The sequence below is a fragment of the Andrographis paniculata genome, unplaced genomic scaffold (assembly GCF_009805555.1).
Source record: "Andrographis paniculata isolate CXL003 unplaced genomic scaffold, ASM980555v1 Contig12END, whole genome shotgun sequence".
NCBI lineage: Eukaryota > Viridiplantae > Streptophyta > Magnoliopsida > Lamiales > Acanthaceae > Andrographis > Andrographis paniculata.
In genome coordinates this window covers 2,188,402-2,210,317 of record NW_026137402.1, presented here as the reverse complement: position 1 = coordinate 2,210,317, position 21,916 = coordinate 2,188,402, and the positions used below count along the sequence as shown (strand labels likewise).

The following is a 21,916-nucleotide window of genomic DNA, read 5'->3' as shown; positions in this document are numbered from 1 at the left end:
CCGGGAGTGGGCTATTGATGTGATATTTATTATCGTTTAGCTGGGAATGGGCTATCAATATGACATTTATTATCGTTTAGCCCGGAGTGGGCTATCGATGTGATATTTATTATTGTTTAGCCGGGAGTGGGCTTTCGATATGGCATTTATTATCGTTTAGTCGGGAGTGGGCTATCGATGTGATATTTATTATCTTTTAGTTGAGAGTGAGCTATCGATGTGATATTTATTATCTTTTAGCCGAGAGTGAGCTATCGATGTAACATTTATTATCATTTAGTCGGGAACGGGCTATCGATGTGACATTGATTATCATTTAACCGGGAGTGGGCTATTGATATGACATTGATTATCGTTTAGCCGAGAGTGGGCTATTGATATGGCATGATGGGATGATTGGTCATGAGTACTGCCATGAATTTTGGGTTATGGTTGGTGGCACTTTCTGTTTAGGTGTTTATTTCCATATTCAACTAGTATTGCTGATAATATTACATTTTTCTCCTGCAGACTTTGTAGTTAGACCCTCGGGTCGATAATTTTGGCGTATAATTGAAGAAATGGGTCTTTTGTATTACGGCACACATGTTTTTGGCATTATTTTGTAATATATTGTTTCACTCTTTTCATATGTTTGAGAAATACTGTGGGTGATGGTGATGTATTCCTAAGTTTTGAAATAAATATTATTTGTAAAAAAACAAAAAGGTGATGTTGGTGAAGCCTTAGTATTATAGCATGGTGTGTTCATACACGTTATTGTTATAATGCTGGCGTGTTATATCATAGGGATGTCAACCGAACGTGCTCTAGCCGAGTTTTGCAGCTCCCGAACCCGCTGGCTAGAAAATCATAGGTCCTAGAACCTGTTTTTAACCCCCCACCCCCACAACCATGTCCCAAAACCAATTAGATTTGGAGTTCATCAAGAAAATCTGTTTATTTGTAAAATGTATGTATAAATAGATTTATTAAGGGGCATATATAATATAATAAATATTTTTAGGTATTGAATACACCCTCCGTCCCCATTCAATGTATCATTTTTAATATTTTTATCTGTATGACTTCAATGTATTTCTTCTTATTTTAGAAAAATTAATCATAAATTAATATAAAAAATATCTTTAAAATTTTCTTATATTACAAACGTATCATTAGAGCATCTATTATAGACATTATCTTACTCCATTATCTCTTTTATCTCTCTCATTCACATCATATCTATTTTGACATTCAAATCATTTCCTTTATCACTTTCAACCCATTACTTTTATTAGTATTTTATAATCCACAATAATTTATAATAAATCACTTTCAACCCATTATTTTTACTAGTATTTTATAAATCCACAATAATTTATTTATTTTTATATATTTTTATTATGTAATAGTAATATATATAAACAATATATAAATAATTTATTTATACATATATATATTTCTATATATTTTTATTGTCTAATAATATTTTTATATAATATTATTATATTTGAAATTTTGGATTAGCAAAAGAAGATTGGTTTGATCCATTAATTTCATTTCTGACAGTTTGATTTAAGAAGTGATTGAAAGAACTTTCTTCAATAGTCATTACATCGAATTAAATATGAAAAGGTAGAAAAAAATAAATATTTTTAAAATATGATAGATAAAGCGTGAGAATAGGTTAATAAATTTTAAATATATTTATAGATAATTTATATTAAATTTATAATTTTAAATTTTGAAATTTTAAATTTTTTAATAGTACTTAATTTAATTGAATTTATTTTTTATTTTTTTATTTCTTTTGTTGAAAGTAACTCATTTTTGAGAAAGGTAAAAAAAAATTATAACTATATTTTTTATTAAAGGTAATGAGCGTTTTTATAGTAAAAACTGAAAAAAGAATAATAAAGATAATGAGAAGGTGATTGTAAGTTCTTAGACATAATAGTACTTAATTTAATTGAATTTATTTTTTACTTTTTTATTTCTTTTGTTGAAAGTAACTCATTTTTGAGAAAGGTAAAAATAAATTATAACTATATTTTTTATTAAAGGTAATGAGCGTTTTTATAGTAAAAACTGAAAAAAGAATAATAAAAATAATGAGAAAGTGACTGTAAGTTCTTAGACATCCGATGACTTTGTAAAAAATGTCAAAAGCTATGACACAATTCTACTGACCGTACAATATTATTATTTCCAAAAGACCCATTTGAATTGGGACAAGGAAGTATAAAATATTTTAAATTAAAAAAAATATATCAATCATGGTTATATCAATACAATGATACTGAACCGTGGTAGAACATTAAGTCAGAAAGACACACTGGAATTTAAAATTATGAAAAATTAAACATAAAAAAAAATGATAGATGTAAAAATATAAATTTAGACAATCACTACAAAAAATGTCTTTTTCTAGTGGAATTGAATCTGCGACAATAGTTTCGTCACAAAAAGTGGTATTTGAAATCGTAACAAAAAGTCGATATTATAATTTTAAATAAAGATTTTAAAATTATATAACATTATTTTTAAAAAAATAATAAAATTTTTAAAATGTTTTAACACTTCCCAACATATTATATGTTAACACTTTCCCAACATGCATATATTTTACCCCATACAAAATTCACCTTCTATTTCCATCTTCTCCAACTCAACTCCCATCTGCAAGGAAGATCTGGTCGACATCCTCTGCTCTATCGGTCGTCAGTTCGAAACTCGTCATTATTGGCGGTGTGAATCTTCCTGGCCGCAGTACTGTTCTCAGGAAATCGAACGGTGAGTTAAAACTTAGGTATTCTATGGTGTAACTATGAAAATCGATTTTTAGGTTTTGAGTGTTCAGGATTTTTGATAATTTTCTTGTTCACATATTTAACGGGTACATAGCGAGTTTAGACAAATGCCACCTGAAGCTTTCCTTAACCACTGCTGGTCGTTTTGTCCATCCACAGGGATGGGGTTTAGAACCCAGATTTGTGTTCAATCTGTGTTCGTGTCTTATTTGGGGAAGAAGACAATGAAGCAAAGAATAATTAATTTGTGAATTTTTATTTGGATTTGCGTTTGGCGATGGATTTGGGTTTAACCGTGACCACTAATAATATTTGGATTTTCTCCATAATATTTAATTTTGATATTGTGAAAACAGATTATTGAATCCGCACATTAATTAAAATTTCATTTGTACTACTTAACTTTCTGGTCCAAATTTTGAATAATGACTTTGAATATGAATAATCTTAGCAATATATAATATTAATTTAAGTTGTTCCGGATGAAGCCGAGTTTAGGAAAGGGATTTTTTTATCAAACTCTTAACAATCCATGGATCCTGAAAAATTTAAATTTTATATATTTTTTCAAGACAAGAACTTTAGTCCCTTAACAGAACTTATACTAGTTTAAGAAACACTACAAAAATAGGGCTTTTATAGCCTAAACAAGCCATAACAATAAGTTTGTAATAAATGGTATGGTAAAAAGTAGTTGTAGCATTAAATCCAATAGCACTATTTGTTACCCATAATTTTGCATAATAATTAGTGGCCGAAAATAGCCGTTGGTTGAGATTTTTTTTTTTTTTTCAATTTTCTTTACTATATACTCCTCATGATCCTTTTAGTTTATTTTACAATATATTACATCAAAATATTATTTAAAGGTAAACACATGTACAAGCATGCACAAATACAAATCAAACAAAAATTGTTTCATTTTTTATCTAAAAAAATCTTCAATGATAAGATTGATGACACAACCATGCTATTTAGATTGAAGACACAACCATGCTATTTTCTGAACTTTCCAAGGGCTATATAATTATATATATATATATATGTGTGTGTGTGTGTATTATGGCATTGTTCTACCAAGTGATTGTGTATTGTGCACCATATTATGAACTCAATCTTATGGTTGAGTTTGGATCATATTCGAATTTATATTTTCACTTTTTCCTCTTTTTGTTGAACAATACAATATGTAACGAATTGTATAAGAATTTTATTGAATCTTATTTACATAACATCAACAAAATATATTGAAGTACTAGTCACATGCTCGCCTATAACAAGAATATTAAGTTGTGATATATGCTATATTAGATGAATATTTTGCTATATTTTGAGCGATTTTTGGATGCAAAATTATATACATATGTTTCTCTTAGTGTATTTTTCATCGTGTAATAGGCTTTGGGGAGTTGACAAAGTTTTGACCATATAGTGGACAAAAGGGAGCCGAATGCAGAAAAGCCTTAGACGAGATCACGCTTAAGGAGATCACATTGTGGAAAAAGTGAAAATTGCAAAGAAGTCCTCCGAAGTTGAATTGGCAATTCCAAGACTATGGGTATTTAATTTCAAAGGGGATCTTGTGTTAAGAAATTAAAAAAATGAGTGATGAGCAATTGAAGAAAGGAGAGAAATGCATTACCATGTTCTCACATACGACATTAATCATTGAAGGGGAGAAGGGAGAACGCAAGAAAGAAGAGAACTTCAAGAGCAGACATAACTTCCGGAAATTTCTGCTTCCCTCCTACACTTGGTTTCTTGTCAATTCTAAAAAATTGAAGGCATGATGAATGTGATACCCCACGGAATTGGGCCTTTGTTTTGCCAACTCCTATGGATAAGCCGGTGTCAGCCTATCCAAAGTTGATTAAAGGTTAAATAGATTGAATAGACTTCTCATGTTAACAACAATGTGCACATTCCTTTTCGAAAGTCCTCCAATTCGATGATGTATTTGTTACAATGGACTCAAGCGAGCGAGAGGTGAGATCAATAATAAATCCTCGCTGCACGGGATGGTGTGGCCTCCCGTTGGATGATGGAATCCGAATTGTTCCTCAGCTTGAAGCAATAATTCTTGAAACGACAAATGGTTCAAATAGGACACCGGAATGACGGAGCGCTTCTTTTCATTGTTCTCCCCAACATAAACCGCCACGTGCCTCTTTGGAACTTCGGCCGATCTTTTTTCGCTCCATAAAGGCTTTATAAACTTTTATACAATGGCCATTGTCGGATGTATTAGGCAAGAAGGAGAAAGTTGTAAGAAGATGTGTTTGTGTATGAAGTGAAAGGTTAGAAAGATTGGTGTAGTTGTTGCTGGTTGTAGTCTAGATCTGGTGTCCTATATATAGGCGATCATGAAATTCCGTGTAGTAGAAAAACTCTTATTGAATGTCTAATTCCGTAAATAGAGCTGTCCTGATGAGGTACGAGCATATGGCGAAATGAATGCGCTTGTCTTCCAGTTATGGTAGAGTTTGTCGGACAGCTGCAACCTGTGTGGCCCAAAAAACAGTGTTCTTTCAAGACATACAACCACCACATGTCTTAAGTTGCCAAACTTGGTTTCCATTGGAATTCCTAACATCCAATCTACTTGAAACCCAAACAGTGTAAAGAGCTGAAATTGTTGGAAGAAAATTTGTGAACCCAGAAATTAAAAAACAAGCTTTCAAAAATTGCAGAGATAAGATATTTGTGCAGCCAAAAAAAATATTATCCTTCTGCAGTGGAGAAATTCACGTATAAAAAAAAAAAAAAAAAAAAAAAAGAAACCTTTTTGTCAATTACCTTACTTGCTGCACTTATCCTTAATGAATAAGTATGCATCATATCTCTAGTTAATCAACCATAAACATGGAAATTATAAATAAAAGGAGGTCTTCTCTACTAAATGTATTCTCCAAGCAAGGAAAATTTATTCTACCCAAGAATAGTTGCACACAATTAAATTATACCAAAAACAAGTTTATTTCCTGACAGAAATAGCCCTTCCAAAACCTCTCAATGGGTCCACCATGTGAAACAATGGTTACACATTCATTACAGAATATCTACTTTTCTGGTTTCAGACATTGAAAGCTGAAACAAATCAGCAGCTCATGTGATTGTGCTTCTCGACTAATGAGAAACCTTTAAGACAGCGAATTTGGCTGGTGGATCATGACTCTGACTGACTCAGAGATTAAAGGATCTTAAACTTGTGTTCATTACAGAATTGGTGTAGAAGTTAAGGAAGAACGAAGGCCCCAGGTCTGTCTTGACTTATTACAGTAAAGACATTCAACAGATAGATGTCCTAAAGGGGCAATCATATCGACCACAAAAGACTGCGGCGGCTTGTGATCCTACAGGACTGTACTAAGACAGATGCATTTATCTGACCATGTCCTGATATCTCAGTAGTTTCGTAAGCAACTCATATTCTACATTCAATGTTCGCTGGTTTGTCAAATAGTCTCTTGTAGACGTTATATCTTCATTACTTATCTACTATATATATACTTGAGACATCCATACTTAAACAAGCAACATTGACTTCAATCTTTTGGAGGATTGATCACTTCTTACATAACAATTTTCATCTTCTTTCATTCAGAGAATCCCAAAATGGCAATCCTACGAAAGCTGAGACTGTCTTTATCAAGCGAAAGAAGATCAGCCGAGGTTCCAAAGGGGCACTTAGCAGTATACATTGGGGAGACAAGTGAAAAGAAACGATTTGTTGTTCCGATGTCTTATTTGAAGGATCCTATGTTTCAAGAATTGTTGTCTCAAGCCGAAGAGGAATTCGGGTTCTATCATCCAATGGGAGGCCTGACAATTCCCTGCAGCGAGAATTTATTTGTTGATCTCACGTCCCGCTTGAGGAAGGCATAGAATGCATACATGTATATGTCAAGATAGATAGATAGGAAGATAGAGCAAGGAAAAGATTTTTGTATCGTTTTTTCTTGAAATTTATACGATCGTTAATAGAGATTCATTTTCTTGTTCAGGCAAGATTTCTACTCCCTTACCCAGAGATGACACTTTGCAAAAAAATATTTATTGCATCTTAACGCTCAACTGACCCAACTTGGTTTTTTATTCTTGAAAATCCATTTGCAACCAATGTGTTTTTCCTGAAGGTAAATCAACTAAGTCCCATGTACGAGTCTTCTCTAAAGCGTGCAATTTTTCTGAGAGGTGTATAGATATGAATGCTGAATCACTTTATGTAGCCTCTGCAGAAAGAAAGTTTAATATGGTAGAATCTTTATACTCAAGAATGTTACCAATACAGAGGTCTGTATGAAATAGAAACAGAGTTTTGGGCATAATATTAATGAAAAAGTAAGGGTACTTTTACAGTGATATGGTTATTTATAGAAATATTATTTTGAGACGGACAAAAATAGTAAATAAGGCTATTCTATTGGTATAGAGTGAGTATAATAAAACTAATTAAATATTAATATAAGAATATATTTTAATTTTTTTTATAAATTACAAACATACTATAAATAAGTTAAGACGAATAAAATAAAATTTATATTATCATTAGTTTAAATAAATTATGAATATTGTCTACACGTTGTTTTTCTTCTCTAACTATGTTATTCATGACATTGTTATTTGTTTCGATTTTTCATCATTTGTTTTGTTCGTCTTCCATTTTATTATTACATAATTTTACAAATTCATAAAATTAATTATGATTTATTTTTAAAATGAAGTATTTCTTATTATTAATTTTTTTAAATACACCAATTAATAATATTTAGAATTGAGAATTTTTATATTTTTTATTTATTTTAAAATATTTATTATTTAAATTCTATGATAAAACTATTTTTAGCTATTTTTAAATATTAATTACAAAAATATTTATAATATTAATATTTTTTTAAAATTTTTAAAAAGCCCGTGGGCGAACCTGCTTAGCTCGCCACCCGCCGGTGGGTTGGGTTGGGGCTCGCAAACAACCCGCTTATTTGCGGATTAGGGTGGGTTGTGGGCCAATCCGCCCCACTAACCCATTTTGACACGTCTAATTGTGAGTAACACTGAAATGTATGGTGATAGATATTGGTAAATGAAAATGACAGGGAGATAAATTAACAATTATATGAGACCATATAGCTTATAAATAAAAAAAGGAAATATTTCGATTAAACTTTACATGATAAGTGAAACAATACAAGTGAGACATTGGTTGACACTAATTGAAATATATAAACATCACAATTTTCAATTATATTGTTGAAGATTGTATATTAGTTGTCATCTTTAGAAAAAAAATAAGTTGGTACCAGTTATCATCAATATTTTTTTTTTTTGACAAACCGTATACGTGGCATTGCATCATTGCATACAATAATATATATTTAAAATATACTAACATTCTGACCTTATAACCAATTTCTTATTTAGTTTAGATCCATACCATGAACAGGGAACTAGTTACTGCAATCCAAGATAATATGATAACACAGAGGAAACACACACCAGCAAACAGTTTTGGTGGCGCTGAAATGATCAAAGCAAAAGCACGGACACAGAAATTGTATCACATAAAATTGCAGGTAAATTTCCATACAATCCGTCAACATTGATTAATCTCTTTACCAATCAATTAATTCAACCAAAACAATAATTGATGCAATCGAAATCAATAGCAATTGAGACAAAGTTCAATTAATTAACTGTAACATATATGAATTTAATCAATTGAAAATATTTTTGATCCTTGACCAAAGTGATTCCAATTAAATATCTCCCGATTAAATATATCTATATATATCTAACAATTCAACACTGAACGACTTCTCAAGGTAATTAATTGAGCATACAAGAGATAACACAGATATGAAGTGCACAAAGACATTACAGAAGAATTTGAACACTCAATCGAAACACATGAAAAATTTAGAAATTTAATATTTTGCGTAAATTAATTTCAAAATAAAATTCAAAATTTTTCTAAAAGGCATAATGAAAATTTCTCAAATCGTAGGATAAAAAATATGGCAAAGCAATTGTTGAAAATAAAAAACCAAATATGATGAGAAGAAAATTCAAAGCAAGACAGAGGCAAAATAGCAATAGCTCTGATACCAAATGTAATAATTCTTAAATCAAATATTAGCGGAAGCTAAACAAACTTCCAGCCATTGCTAAAAGAAGATGGTGTTGCTAAATTTGGAACCTTGGGAGGCTGTTGCCAAACTTTGAAGCCGTTGGCAGATCTTGGAACCCTAGGATGACATTGCCAAACTGGCTCGTATTTTCTGAGAGTAGGTTTAGTAACCCGTATGTGAGTATTTATAATAATAATAAAAAAAAACCGTTCACGTATATTTTGAATATGATAGAGTTAAAGTTAGTTTAATTATATAAAATAATTAAAAAATAATCAAAATTCAAATATAATTAAATAATTAATTAAACTAACATATGTCACCATTTTAGATACACGGATGGTAGCGCTATACTAACATATCCTGAAAAATAAAATGTTTTAAATAATAATATACAATGCATCGTAAGCAAATAAATTATATATTAATTCTACTATTATAATTTTATTATACTAAAACTATTAATTAGTTACTTTTGTAAATCAATAGTCTCTATATTTATAATATAAATATTTGATTAGACAATAAATTGATTTTATCTTTCATATTATTTTTTTTTAAAGAAATTAATATATTTCGAAATGAATAATCAAAGAAGAAATAAAATAAGTGGCAGTATTATTTATTTTGATTAGTAGTGTTTTTAACAATCCATTTTAACTATTCATATTAGGGAAATATTATTTTCCCCCCAAAAATCAATGTTGTCTATAACCAAATCAAATTCTTGAAACAGATTCCTTTTAGATAGAAATTTTTTAGCAGTTTTGCACTTTCAAAATTTTTTTAAAATAGTAAAAAAATAGATAATTAATGTGATATTTTATAAGGAAATATATAAATATATATATAGTTGATGTCATATTTTTTTGGAAAATTTATGAATAGTAACAAAAGTTATGAATAGTAATATTTTTTTGGGGGATTGGATTATATTTCCACTGTTCATCCCATTTTTTCCTCCGAAAAACATCAAATCAAACGTCCTATTTTTCATTTTTTATATTATACTAAAAATCAATTTTATATTAAAAAAAAAAAATCACATCAAGACATATTTATATCACAATCATACAACTATTCAAATTCAAAATTTTTACTATTCAAATCCCAACTTAAAATCCAAACCCCCAAACAAACACACCCGAAGTGTATATGTAAACAGAACTTAACATTCTGTTGTAATATATTTGATAACTGTTGTAATGTGTTTGTATTCTATAATCTTTGTCTAAATATTACATTCATTGCTCATATACAAATATCCATTGAAGTCTAAAAGGATCCGAGACTGAAAAATTATGAAAAAAACAGAAGAAATATAGTTGGGTATCTTTAATATCTATTTGTCTATCTACTTATATTCGTTACAATGGTCTCAAGCGAGAGGTGAGATCGATGAATAAATCCTCGCTGCACGGGATGGTGAGGCCTCCCATTGGATGATGAAATCCGAATTCTTCCTCAGCTTGAAGCAATAATTCTTGAAACAACAAATGGTTCAAATAGGACACCGGAATGACGAAGCGCTTCTTTTCATCGTTCTCCCCAACATAAACCGCCAAGTGCCCCTTTGGAACTTCCGCCGATCTTCTTTGGCTTGATAAAGACCTTCTAAGCTTTTGTACGATTGCCATTGTCAGATGTATTAGCCAAGAAGGTGAAAGTTGTAAGAAGATGCGTTTGTGTATGAAGTGAAAGGTTAGAAAGATTAGTGTAGTTGTTGCTGGTTGTAGTTTGGATATGGTGTCGTATAGTTCTTTCAGGACATACAACCACCACATGTCTTATGTTGTAATAAATCGGATTTTTAATCGATCATATGCTCAACCACTACTTGGTTTCGATTGGAATTCCTAACTTCTTATCTACTTCTCGAAATTGAAATAGCAGCGTAAAGAGCTGAAAATGGACCTTCGGAAACCTCTCAATTGGTCCACCATGTGAAACAATGGATACACATTGATTACAGAATATCTACATTTCTGGTTTCAGACATTGCAAGCTTAAACAAACCTGCAACTCGTGATTGTGTTTCTCGACTAATGTGAAACCTTTAAGACAGCGAAGTTGGCTGGCGGATCATGACTCTGATTGACTCAGAGATTAAAGGATCTTAAACATGTTTTCATTACAGAATTGGTTTAGAAGTTAAGGAAGAACGATGGCCCCAGGTCTGTCTTGACTTATTACAGTAAAGACATTCAACAGATACATGTCCTAAAGGGACAATCATATCGACCACAAAAACTGCAGCGGCTTGTGATCGTACAGTCCTGTACCAAGACAGATGCATTTATCTGACCATGTGCTGATGTCTCAGTAGTTTCGTAAGCAACTCATATTCTACTTTCAATATTCACTGGTTGGTCAAATAGTCTGCAGTACACGGTATATCTTGATTACTTGTCTATTATATATATACTTCAGAGATCCATACTAAAACAAGCAACATCGACTTCAATCTTTTGAAGGATTGATCACTTCTTACATAAAAATTTTCATGTTCTTTCATTCAGAAAATCCCGAAATGGCGATCCTACAAAAGCTGAGACGGTCTTTATCAAGTGAAAAAAGATCAGCCGAGGTTCCGAAGGGGCACTTAGCAGTATACATTGGCGAGACAAGCAAAAAGAAGCGATATGTTGTTCCGGTGTCTTATTTGAAGGATCCTATGTTTCAAGCGTTGCTGTCTCAAGCTGAGGAGGAATTCGGGTTCTATCATCCAATGGGAGGCCTAACCATTCCCTGCAGCGAGAATTTATTTGTTGATCTCACGTCCCACTTGAGGAAGGAATAGAATGCATACATGTACTTGTCAAGATAGATAGGAAGATAGAATAAGGAGAAGATTTTTGTATTGTTTTCTGGAAATATATACGTTCGTTAATAGATTGTGGGTTTAGGATTTAATTCATAATCCAATTGTTAATGGAATATATTTAGTAAGTGCGAGCCTCTTATATGCAGAAACTCGTAAGTTATTAATTTGATGATAGGGCAAATCAATAATAAGGAACATCAATTACTTTTTCATAACAGCAGAAATAAGAGAGGTTTTCAAGACGGGTTGGTTTTAGAATCGAAGAACACAAAACCCTCAAATTAATTTGATATCGGAATCCGAAAATGTTAATGGAATAAGGTTAAATCTATTTGCTTTATTTTCTTTATCTAAATTTTTTGAACATAGATTGTGGATTTAGGATTTAATTCATAATAAATTCCAACAATTTGTATTAGAGTCATTCCTTGTTGAATTATTGGGATATTTGGTTAGATCAATTATATATATATATATATATTTTTATAATCAAATTAATTCGATGCACACATGACACAAATCTTTATTATATTTTCAATTTGTTCTTTTCGAATCCATTGGAATCAAGATTGGGTGGATTAATCATTAATTATGTGGAATTGAAATACCAATTGGTGTTGAATTCAATCTTGTTGCTTGCACTGACCTTGACCTTACAATTAAATCAAGTGGTTGTTTGATTGAAACCAATAAAGTGATGACAATACATCTGCAGATGTGTGATTATTTATTTATCATCGTTATTTCTAGTTGGCTCAAAATCTCTATCTTTTATACTAGAACCAATTTGGAAATCAAACATGAATCTGTGTATGTATTTAATAATTTATACGTCTGTATTATCTTTGCCATATTAGATAATAAATCTATTATTTAATGTCTAATCGGAATTAAACTTGCATGATTTTTTTTTCGGTTATTGCATTGGCTGATCGCCCGCTGCATTTATATTCGTGTTTGCAGCTGATATATGTATCTATGTAAATGAAATATTGATTGGATGGAAGATGCAATTCAAATCAATTATTCGAATTTGGATTAGAATATGTTAACATAATAAATATACGATTGTAATTGTAATTAGGTATGTAACGTCGGTGCCATTTGTTTATTTATTCAGATTCATTCTATTATTGCTGCTGCTTGAAATTTTTGATAGTTTGGTTTGAATTATTGCATGGAAATCAAATTCAAGTAAAACTATACAGTTGTGTATGCAATCATAAGTTTATGTACATGCAATTTACATGCATATCTATCGTCTGAGCGTTGGTTTATTCATCCATTTATCTATTTTTTTACAATACTTTATAGAATCATATTGGTTTGTACTCAATTAATTGGCAGGTAATCTGACTATTTGGTACAAATAATTAATGCTACGATTGAAGTTGCAATTATGTGGATAATCGAATGCGATGCAGACCATATTTATTTTTATGACTGATTTTGTGAATAATTGAATATTTATTTTTATGGCTGATTTTTTGAATAATCGAATATTCATTATGATTCGTTTGATAGTCCAATTAAATTTGGGATATAACAACATTTGCTTTTGACGGTATGCGTTTGTTCAATTTCGACTATAATTTCTTAATTTATTAATTTATAGTATTTTAGGATGACATATTTTTGTCTGTGTAATTCCGCTACATTTATTACTTTATTAGACTACTTGATTATTTTAATAAATCTAGGGGAAAAAAAAAAATTGTTGTTATTATAGCTTTCAACAATATCTGATATACGTATAAGTTTCTTTAAAGTGAATTTAATTAACAATAAATAATATAATTATTTTATGAATTGGTCGAAAAAATTATGTTGTCAAAACAACATTAGATCTATTTATTTTATATATTAGAAGGTTGTGTTTATGACTTATAAGCTATTGCTTGACCTAAAAGAAAGTCAGCGATTAAGTAGTTACATTGTTTAGTGACATTGAATGCGGTGATGATAATTTGGTTATTTGTGTGAGTAATATATTCCAAGAATGGAATATTATTTGACACACTACTTTATTGTTAATATGTAAGTATGAAAACAAGTTTATCACTGGCGAGTCAGTAATTTGTCTAAAGACAACTATTGATGTTGCTCGATAACTTGTGATATGATTGCTAGCTTATTGTATACGGAATATTCAGTTGCTTATAAACATGTGCATTTTGTTGCTTATACACTATTTATTTTTATGAAATTAGACTCGTATGTATTGAACGCAGTTCTTATCTAATTTGGTTTAAAGATATTAAAAATTTATTAATAATGTTTACTGCATTTTGACGGTAAAAATTAAGTATTTGAAGTTGTCAAAGTAACCTCTCTTCTATGAGATTTTTACTTGATAACGTAAGTGTTTATATGTGTATTTTTAATTAATTTGATTATTATTTGCCCAAATGCAGTTGGAAATTGACATAATGAAATATACATTTGCGATAATATATATGAGATGATTATATAGATTTAGCTTATGTGAATATTGAATCAGTTCAAAGATTGATTTAGTGTTTGACATTACTTATTATCTGTATATGATTATTGCAACAATGATTGTTAACACTCAATTTTATTGATCCAAATATTGATCATTGATATTTCACTTAGTGTTTTGGGATGAGAATGCGTTATTTTTGTAAATATTTATATATATTTTTCAGTCCCAACATGAAATGGAAACAAATGTAAGTACCGGAAAGAATCAATATTAATTTATTTGGGTTGCATGAATCTTGACTTGACATTAACAGTAGACTAACCCACTTACACAATGAATAATACTGCAGATGAAAAACAATTATTTGAGAAGCGGGATAGGTCCAACGCCTAGGTCTGATGATCATTAAGAAAAATACTCTATAAAATTTTCAAAGTATGATATCTGATGATATCACTACTACCAAGGGATTTCTTGTCGAAATTAAGAAATGCTTTACCAAAAGTGATAAATTGGAAATGAGTATTCTTCTTAAGAGTCTCATTTCCATGAGGTATAATGACAAATGTAACATAAGAGAGTGCATCCTAAACATGTTCAATATTTCTGCTAAATTAAAGGCACTTAATTAATTAGACATTTTGGGGGACATATTAGTCCTATCGGTGTCACTCTCACTTTTAGTTCCAGCTAATCACACTTATCCTGTTGAAAAGACTTACTTCCTTTGCTAGAAGACTTGACATGAGAAAATGAATTGTGCTAACTAGCACAAATAAAATACACTTTTTTTACTTTAGTTTGTACTGAAATTAGTTTAATTTTAGTTCATAGACACACATGGGGGTGTATTTTGGTGCAACAATTGGCATCAGTGTGTCTATGTAAATTGTCTTTATTACCGAAAATCAATTAATGGTGAAAAAAACATCTATATAGGTGATGACAAGAAAGTTAATATTGAAGCCACTAATAATTTTATATTATTATTAAGTATTGGTTATTATTTGAATTTAGATTAGAAATTTTTTATGGTACTGTATTTTACTATTCAACTATTATTTTACACAAGGAAATAAAGTCTTAGTCTCTTCCAGAATTTAAAATTGATTGGAACCACTACATTATTTGATTATTTGCTTAATTGTATGGCTTCATATCATTAATTAACGATTAAACATATTCGTATAGTTTCCATGACTGTGGATCCGCTTAATTACTAAAGGGTTTTCACATAAGTTATATAGTGAGCATGTTGCTCGTATGAGAGTGGACCCATATCTTGATATTTCAGTTTAGTAGGAGCTAATTAATAATGTTCAATACAGTTAAGGTTACTTTATTTTATATTGCATTATTCAGTATTCAGTATTCTGAATTAAAATTAAGGTGAATCAGTAGTAAATAAGTATGTTAAGATCACATTACATGAAATTTCCATGTTGTGCATCCGCACTTGATCGAATTTTAGGTTATACTAATGTTGTGACCACTTATTGGTCGCATTGCGATAAATGCAATGATGGTCTCTTTGATCAGCATTACTGTAGTTTACAAATAAGATTGGTAAAATAAATTAAAGGATCTGATAGAAAAATTTTCATGAGCTCATAACGTTATACAATGTACATTTACCCAAGTGAGATATTGTTGGATTAAAATTCCAATTTTGGATTAAATCTAACTATTTGGGCTATCTGTCAAATTAAGTCTATATTAAGTGATCAATTAATTTATTGGGCTTAAATGTATTTAGTAATTGCGGACCTCCTATGTGCAGAAATCCAATAACTTATTAAATAGATGATGAGGGCAATTAATAATAAGGGATATATATTAGGGTTATGATCCTAGGTCTAGGAGCAACATCCATTAATTTTTCATATCTCATCGTGGAAATAACGGCAAAAACCCTAGAGATTTTCAAGAGAGGTTGCATCATAGAGTTGAAGAACACAAAACCCTCCATTAATTTGCATATTCGAATCCGACAATGCTAACGGAATCATGTTAGATTTATTTGCTTTATTTTCTTATCTCAATATTTTCAAGATGACAGATCCTAGGCTTAGGGTTTAATTCTTGATAAGTTCCAACAATTCGATAATCAAAATATTTTATCGAAATAAATTCGATAATCACGATCAAGTCGAGATAGAAAATCTCTTCGAAAAAATGAATGCGCCCCAGTAGTGACTCCGATTTATGGTGTAACATTCTTAAAGATAAAACAACATTCATGGACTCCACCGTTGGGAGAGTTACCGGAAATCTCGCCAAAAAGACTCTCAGAGGGAGATCATTACATATGAGAGCTTTCAAATGATGTACAAAAGAGAGTGGTGGGAATGACCTTATATAGGCACTCCTTTATTGGGATATTTATTGTGTAACAAACATATATTTTTTTGGGTTTTCGTAAAATATTTTGTTGTCTCAATTTGACTTCAGAGCATAATAGACTTCGTCAAGTGAAAGCATTTACCAAACTCAAGACCAACCCACGACCGCGACCAAGACCTTTGAGGCCGGAGATAAGACTCATTCTCGTCTAATTGTGTATTGCTTGGTCCGGGCAGGTGGCACGTGCACCTGTGGCCTACCATCATTCATATGTCTAATCTCGTTATTAATAACCATCGTATAACCTACATGCATTTTAACTCACAAAATAATCAATTTTAAATATTATGAATTTAATTCAAAATTAAATTTAATTGATGAAATACATAATTGGTTTTCCAACATCAAACACATTGCAAAAAATTATTTATTGCATCTTTCGAGAAAAGGAAGAAGGTATTGCATTTTCATTTTATTAAGTTAAGTCATTCTGACAATTGTCATATATTTCACATGTCATATGTCTCGTAATGACATTATAATTTTTAGGATTATCTTAATAGATTATATAATCAATAAATTAGGTAATACTTTGTCTGTCCTAAATATGGTGCATAATTTGTTTTCGGTACAAAAATTTAGGTGAAAAATACTAAGTATGATAAATTAAAAATAAGGTGATGTGACGAGACATAAGTGTATATTTATTTTTTTATTTGGGTAATAATAATGGATAAAATATGGGATAAAGATTAAGTATATTTAATTATTTTATTTTTTAAAAATATTCAATATTTACTATGACTGATTAAATATTAGATAAAATTATATTATATTTATTTTTTTATTATTATTGTACGATAATTTTGTTTTTTTACTGAAAGTACTTTTCATGATCTTATAATAAATTATAATATAATTTATGTTTTTATTTCTTTTAAAAAAAATCCTTCTAAGTATAGAAATCTAAAAAAACAATATATAAAATTTTATTTGTGATATTGTCATGATATATATATGTGCATATTATTTCAAATAATTTATTAAATATATTTAATTTTATCTTCAAAATTATAATATAATTATAAGAAATGCTCCCTTAGAGTTTTTGACATTTTTTTCTTTTGATTTTATGTATAAAGTAATTCCATGTGCAATGGTATATTTTGTAATTTAAGTAAAAGTTAAGAGTATTTTGATATCAGTGTATGATTATTTTTTATAAAATATGAAATGAATATTTTGAAATGGAACAAAAAAAAAATGGTAAAAATGATATTTAGAATTAGAAGGAAGGGAATATATTTTATTTCATTTTTATTATATTATATTGCATTAATTAAAAACTTTAAAAGAAAAAAAAACACTTTAAATGAAATCAAAATACTCCCTCGGTCCCCGATATTATGTTCACTGATAAAGCACATATTATCCTATATTTATATACATAAATTATAAAATATAATTAATATTTAGGATAGATTTCTACTAATTTTGGCATGTTATTGATTGGTGCAAAGGAATGGATTGATTCCCGCCCATGACAAATTTTCAGTTAAAGAATTATGGAAGTGCTTGATTTAAGCTTGCGTGCCAAGAAAAGTCGTGATTTAAAAAGATGGTGGCGTGATTATAGGCGTGAAGATGGAATTTGAGAAATTTAGGCTTGATCGAAGGTATGAGAAATGGAAAGGAGCAATCGAGGAGCTTGCTCATCAATGAAATGGGGAAGACATTGGATGAGAAAGCACAATTCACACTCACTTTTCATAGTCTAAGCGGATGATTGAGAATGACGTTTTGACAGGAAGCGCCTCTGGAATATCATCATTATCATTATTTATTGTTTATTTTATTTAGCATGAGTAGCTAATTTTCTAGTCTACTCCAAGGTTGAATGTAGATTTCGGATTGAGATTTGTGAGGTTGTATTTTGATTTAATTCGAATCTTGTTTAGTAAATTAATATTTGTGCAATTTATGTGATTTATGCCTATAATTGTTTTATATAATCTTTTATTTTAGCCAAATTTTATATTGGTTTAGCAATTGTGTGATAATTGAACATTTGCCTCAGTAATTGTGCATTTGTTTGATAAAGTGGTAAATAGGTTAACAAGCTTAGTCAAGAATTGCATGATCAAATAATTTAATATTTTCGTAATTGATTGAATATTTTAATTGAGTTTTTCTCGTGCTATTTTCAATTGGAGAAATCAATTTATGGTCGTACCTTGAATATTTCTTTGATTATGAATGCGGTTAATCGGTCGTAGCATTGCCACCAATAAAGTAAGGAAAAAATTGGGTGTTATGATCGTATCTAATGTCTATAACTAATTTATCAATTGCATACGAAGATTATTTAAAATCGATGGTCGAATTTTTCATCTGGTTTCTTATTCACTCCTTGGGGTAGAAGTTAATATCTTTGAAATCTAAATTTTATTTCTCATCGCTTGTTTTTAATTATTTTAGTGAATTGCTAATATCTCTTTCCCCCCAATACTTGAGATTGTGACAAAATAGGAATTAAATTTCACAAGCCTTGTGGATCGACTTTGGCACCACTTGCTACGCGGAAATTATGGTGTTAGAGTATTTTTATTGGAAGCACCGAGGCTACCATCAACTTTATTGTAGACACAGAAATTTATGAGATATATAATTAATAAATAATTAAGAATATATTAGTCAAAATAATTATTGTATAATAAAAATAATTATAGATTAAGATTAAAATAGCTAATTAGTCTAATTAAAATTTAAAAACTATATATTTAAAATTTTAAAATAAGATTAAAGTGTATAATTCTTTTTCAAAAAAAGAAAATGACAAAATAAGTGGGACGGACGGAAATATATTAATAATTCTACAAATTGCTATTATTGTATCCTTGTTTCAGTTTCCATGTGTTGATTTAACCCAAGAAGTGCATACTCCCTCCATCTTAATTCAAAGTACCACTTTTACTATTTTTGTCTGTCTTATTTCAATGTATCAATTTCCAATTTTATAAATAGTAATCATACACTAATAACAATATACCCTTAACTTTTACTTGAATTATAAACATACCATTATACATACAATTACTTTATAAAAAAAGTCAAAGGGCAAAAATGTCTAAATTTCTTACCCACTTTCACTGACCAATAAAATACTATTATTTCTTAATCTACTATAAAACGTTAAAAGGTCCCTTTCAAAAGGGATGGAAAGAGTATATAAGATAGACAACTCATGAATGATATTATAACATCACATATTCTGACAATACATAGTAATACAATATACATCAGAGTATATTATTGATTTTCGGAATAATACGTATAGAACACAATGCAAATATATAAACTGCATATACATGTTTTTATATAACACATTATTGTGTAGTCTTATATAGAGCATGTGCTATTTGTTTCCTGATGTTCATTTGATTCAATTAGCACTCTACCAGTCTCTTGTATCACACCTTTAATTATCTGAGACAAGAACCCATTAAAATAATTATTATATTAGATTAAATAAAATAATATTATTCTCTCTAACGTAGCAAACATAGATCGGTAATAGCCACAACAAGATTAGTATTTCTAAAATCCTATTATCCCTTTTGAGCAAATTAACTATTGTCAAACTTTATATTTTTATTTTTTATTCGGTGTTTGAGCTTGACATCAGATGAAATTTGCATAATTCATCTAAAAAAAACTCAACAAGCCAAAGTCATACCTTCACCATGTTGGAAGCGTTGTTTGGCCATTGGAGATCATTTAGGGCTCCAAGTTGACCTTTTTCTACGTTCAAGATCTTTTATTTTATTTTTGCGATTATTCTTATTTTGGGCTTCTTTGTACTTGGGTTTTAGATCTTTAAATATTTAGTTTTTTCGTTTTGTGATCAATTTTGGTCGAATAAAAAAATTCCAATCCTTATTGGCGATTATTCCCTTTTTCGGTTATCTCTATTAAACTAATTCTTGCATTGAAATCATGTATATGTATGTGAGACTCTAAGATATAACTTTTTCTAAATGGGTTCGAATAAAAGATAAATTTAAACGATAAATGTACACTCAAACAACTAAATTAAAATTACTTGTTTCTCTCATTCTGAAAGTTGGGGTTAACTACCGGAAAATATTGAAATAGCTATAGAAAATTGTTATAGAATAATTACATATAAAATTGTCATTTAATTTGCCCAAAAATATAAGAAAAAAAAGATAGAAATATATTTATTCAATAACTATTTTCGTAACAAAGTTTATTATGAATTTTTTTCATCAACAATATTGAAGCAAATTAGCAGCAAGTTATTTTTTATGGCAAATTTGCGTTACTTTTATTCACAAGTATATAAACAAATAAAAAAATAAATATATTCATATCAAATATTATGACAATATATTATATAAGTAAATTACCTTAACTAACTATGCAAACTAATAAGAATCTTTACTATAAGTAATACTTATTATTATTTCTCATTTTAAAATAAATTAATATTTTAATCCTTATGGATAAATTATTGATAGGACTAAATGTAATATTATTGAAATAGCCGAATATCTATCTATTGCACTATTATATATTACTCTTTCCGTCCCACATACCGTGTCTGCTACACGGTAAACACGGTATGTAATTAGTAGATAATTAAGAATGTATTAGTGAAAATAATTATCCTATAATATAAATAATTATAAATTAAGATTAAGATAACTAATTAGTTTAATTAAAATTAAAAAAATAAAATTTAAAAATTTAAAATAAGATTAAAATATTTAATTATTTTTCAAAAAAGGAAAATGACATGGTATGTGGGACGGGTTTAGGATTTAGGGTTTAGAGACGGACAGAAACGGCAACGTGGACATGATATCTGGGACGGAGGGAATAATATATTTATGGTTATAATAAATTAAATTATACTTACCTCTGTTTACCAAATTTATTTTCATTTTTCTTTTAATCCATTCGCTAAATTTATCTCATTATTAATTTTGGCGAAGTCAACAAATATAAGCATTTAATTATTATCCTTCCTTTAATACTTCTTTAGAACAAATATCATTATTTTTATTACATTCTTTCTCTTTATTTACTTCAATTTTTAATTAAATTTTTAGAAATATCATCGTCTATCTTTTTACTTTTTTATCATTTTTTTAATAAAATTTATTTTATTAATCTCCGCGCCAGACCCAAATAGGCCAATTTTAATGGACGGATGGAGTAATATTTATATAATACTCTCTCTGTTCCAAAAAAAAAATAGTCTCATTTTATCATTTTCGTTTGTCTCAGAACAATAGTCTCATTTTCATTTTTGATAACTTACTCGCCACCTCTTTACAAAACTTTCACCACTTTTTCA

The 21,916-nt window shown here is 29.3% G+C and overlaps 3 protein-coding genes across 3 annotated transcripts; 2 read left to right on the top strand and 1 right to left on the bottom strand.

Moving 5' to 3' along the window:
- The first annotated feature begins 5,997 nt into the window (after positions 1 to 5,997).
- Positions 5,998 to 6,777, top strand: LOC127253762 (auxin-responsive protein SAUR21-like). Its single transcript, XM_051278522.1, has 2 exons — positions 5,998 to 6,207; positions 6,397 to 6,777. Exon 2 carries the CDS (start codon positions 6,408 to 6,410, stop codon positions 6,675 to 6,677), a length of 270 nt encoding a protein of 89 aa, XP_051134479.1. The 5' UTR covers positions 5,998 to 6,207; positions 6,397 to 6,407; the 3' UTR covers positions 6,678 to 6,777.
- Positions 6,778 to 10,137: 3,360 nt separating this feature from the next.
- Positions 10,138 to 10,718, bottom strand: LOC127253741 (auxin-induced protein 15A-like). The gene has a single exon (XM_051278490.1). The coding sequence runs from the start codon at positions 10,702 to 10,704 to the stop codon at positions 10,288 to 10,290; it is 417 nt and encodes a 138-aa protein (XP_051134447.1). The 5' UTR covers positions 10,705 to 10,718; the 3' UTR covers positions 10,138 to 10,287.
- A 666-nt stretch (positions 10,719 to 11,384) lies between these two features.
- Positions 11,385 to 11,913, top strand: LOC127253748 (auxin-responsive protein SAUR21-like). The gene has a single exon (XM_051278503.1). It carries the CDS (start codon positions 11,424 to 11,426, stop codon positions 11,718 to 11,720), a length of 297 nt encoding a protein of 98 aa, XP_051134460.1. The 5' UTR covers positions 11,385 to 11,423; the 3' UTR covers positions 11,721 to 11,913.
- The last annotated feature ends 10,003 nt before the right edge of the window (positions 11,914 to 21,916 follow it).

Bases quoted from the DNA above. Each gene is read 5' to 3' on its own strand.
- LOC127253762 (XM_051278522.1), top strand. From the start codon at position 6,408: ATGGCAATCCTACGAAAGCTGAGACTGTCTTTATCAAGCGAAAGAAGA.
- LOC127253748 (XM_051278503.1), top strand. From the start codon at position 11,424: ATGTTCTTTCATTCAGAAAATCCCGAAATGGCGATCCTACAAAAGCTG.
- LOC127253741 (XM_051278490.1), bottom strand. From the start codon at position 10,704: ATGTGGTGGTTGTATGTCCTGAAAGAACTATACGACACCATATCCAAA.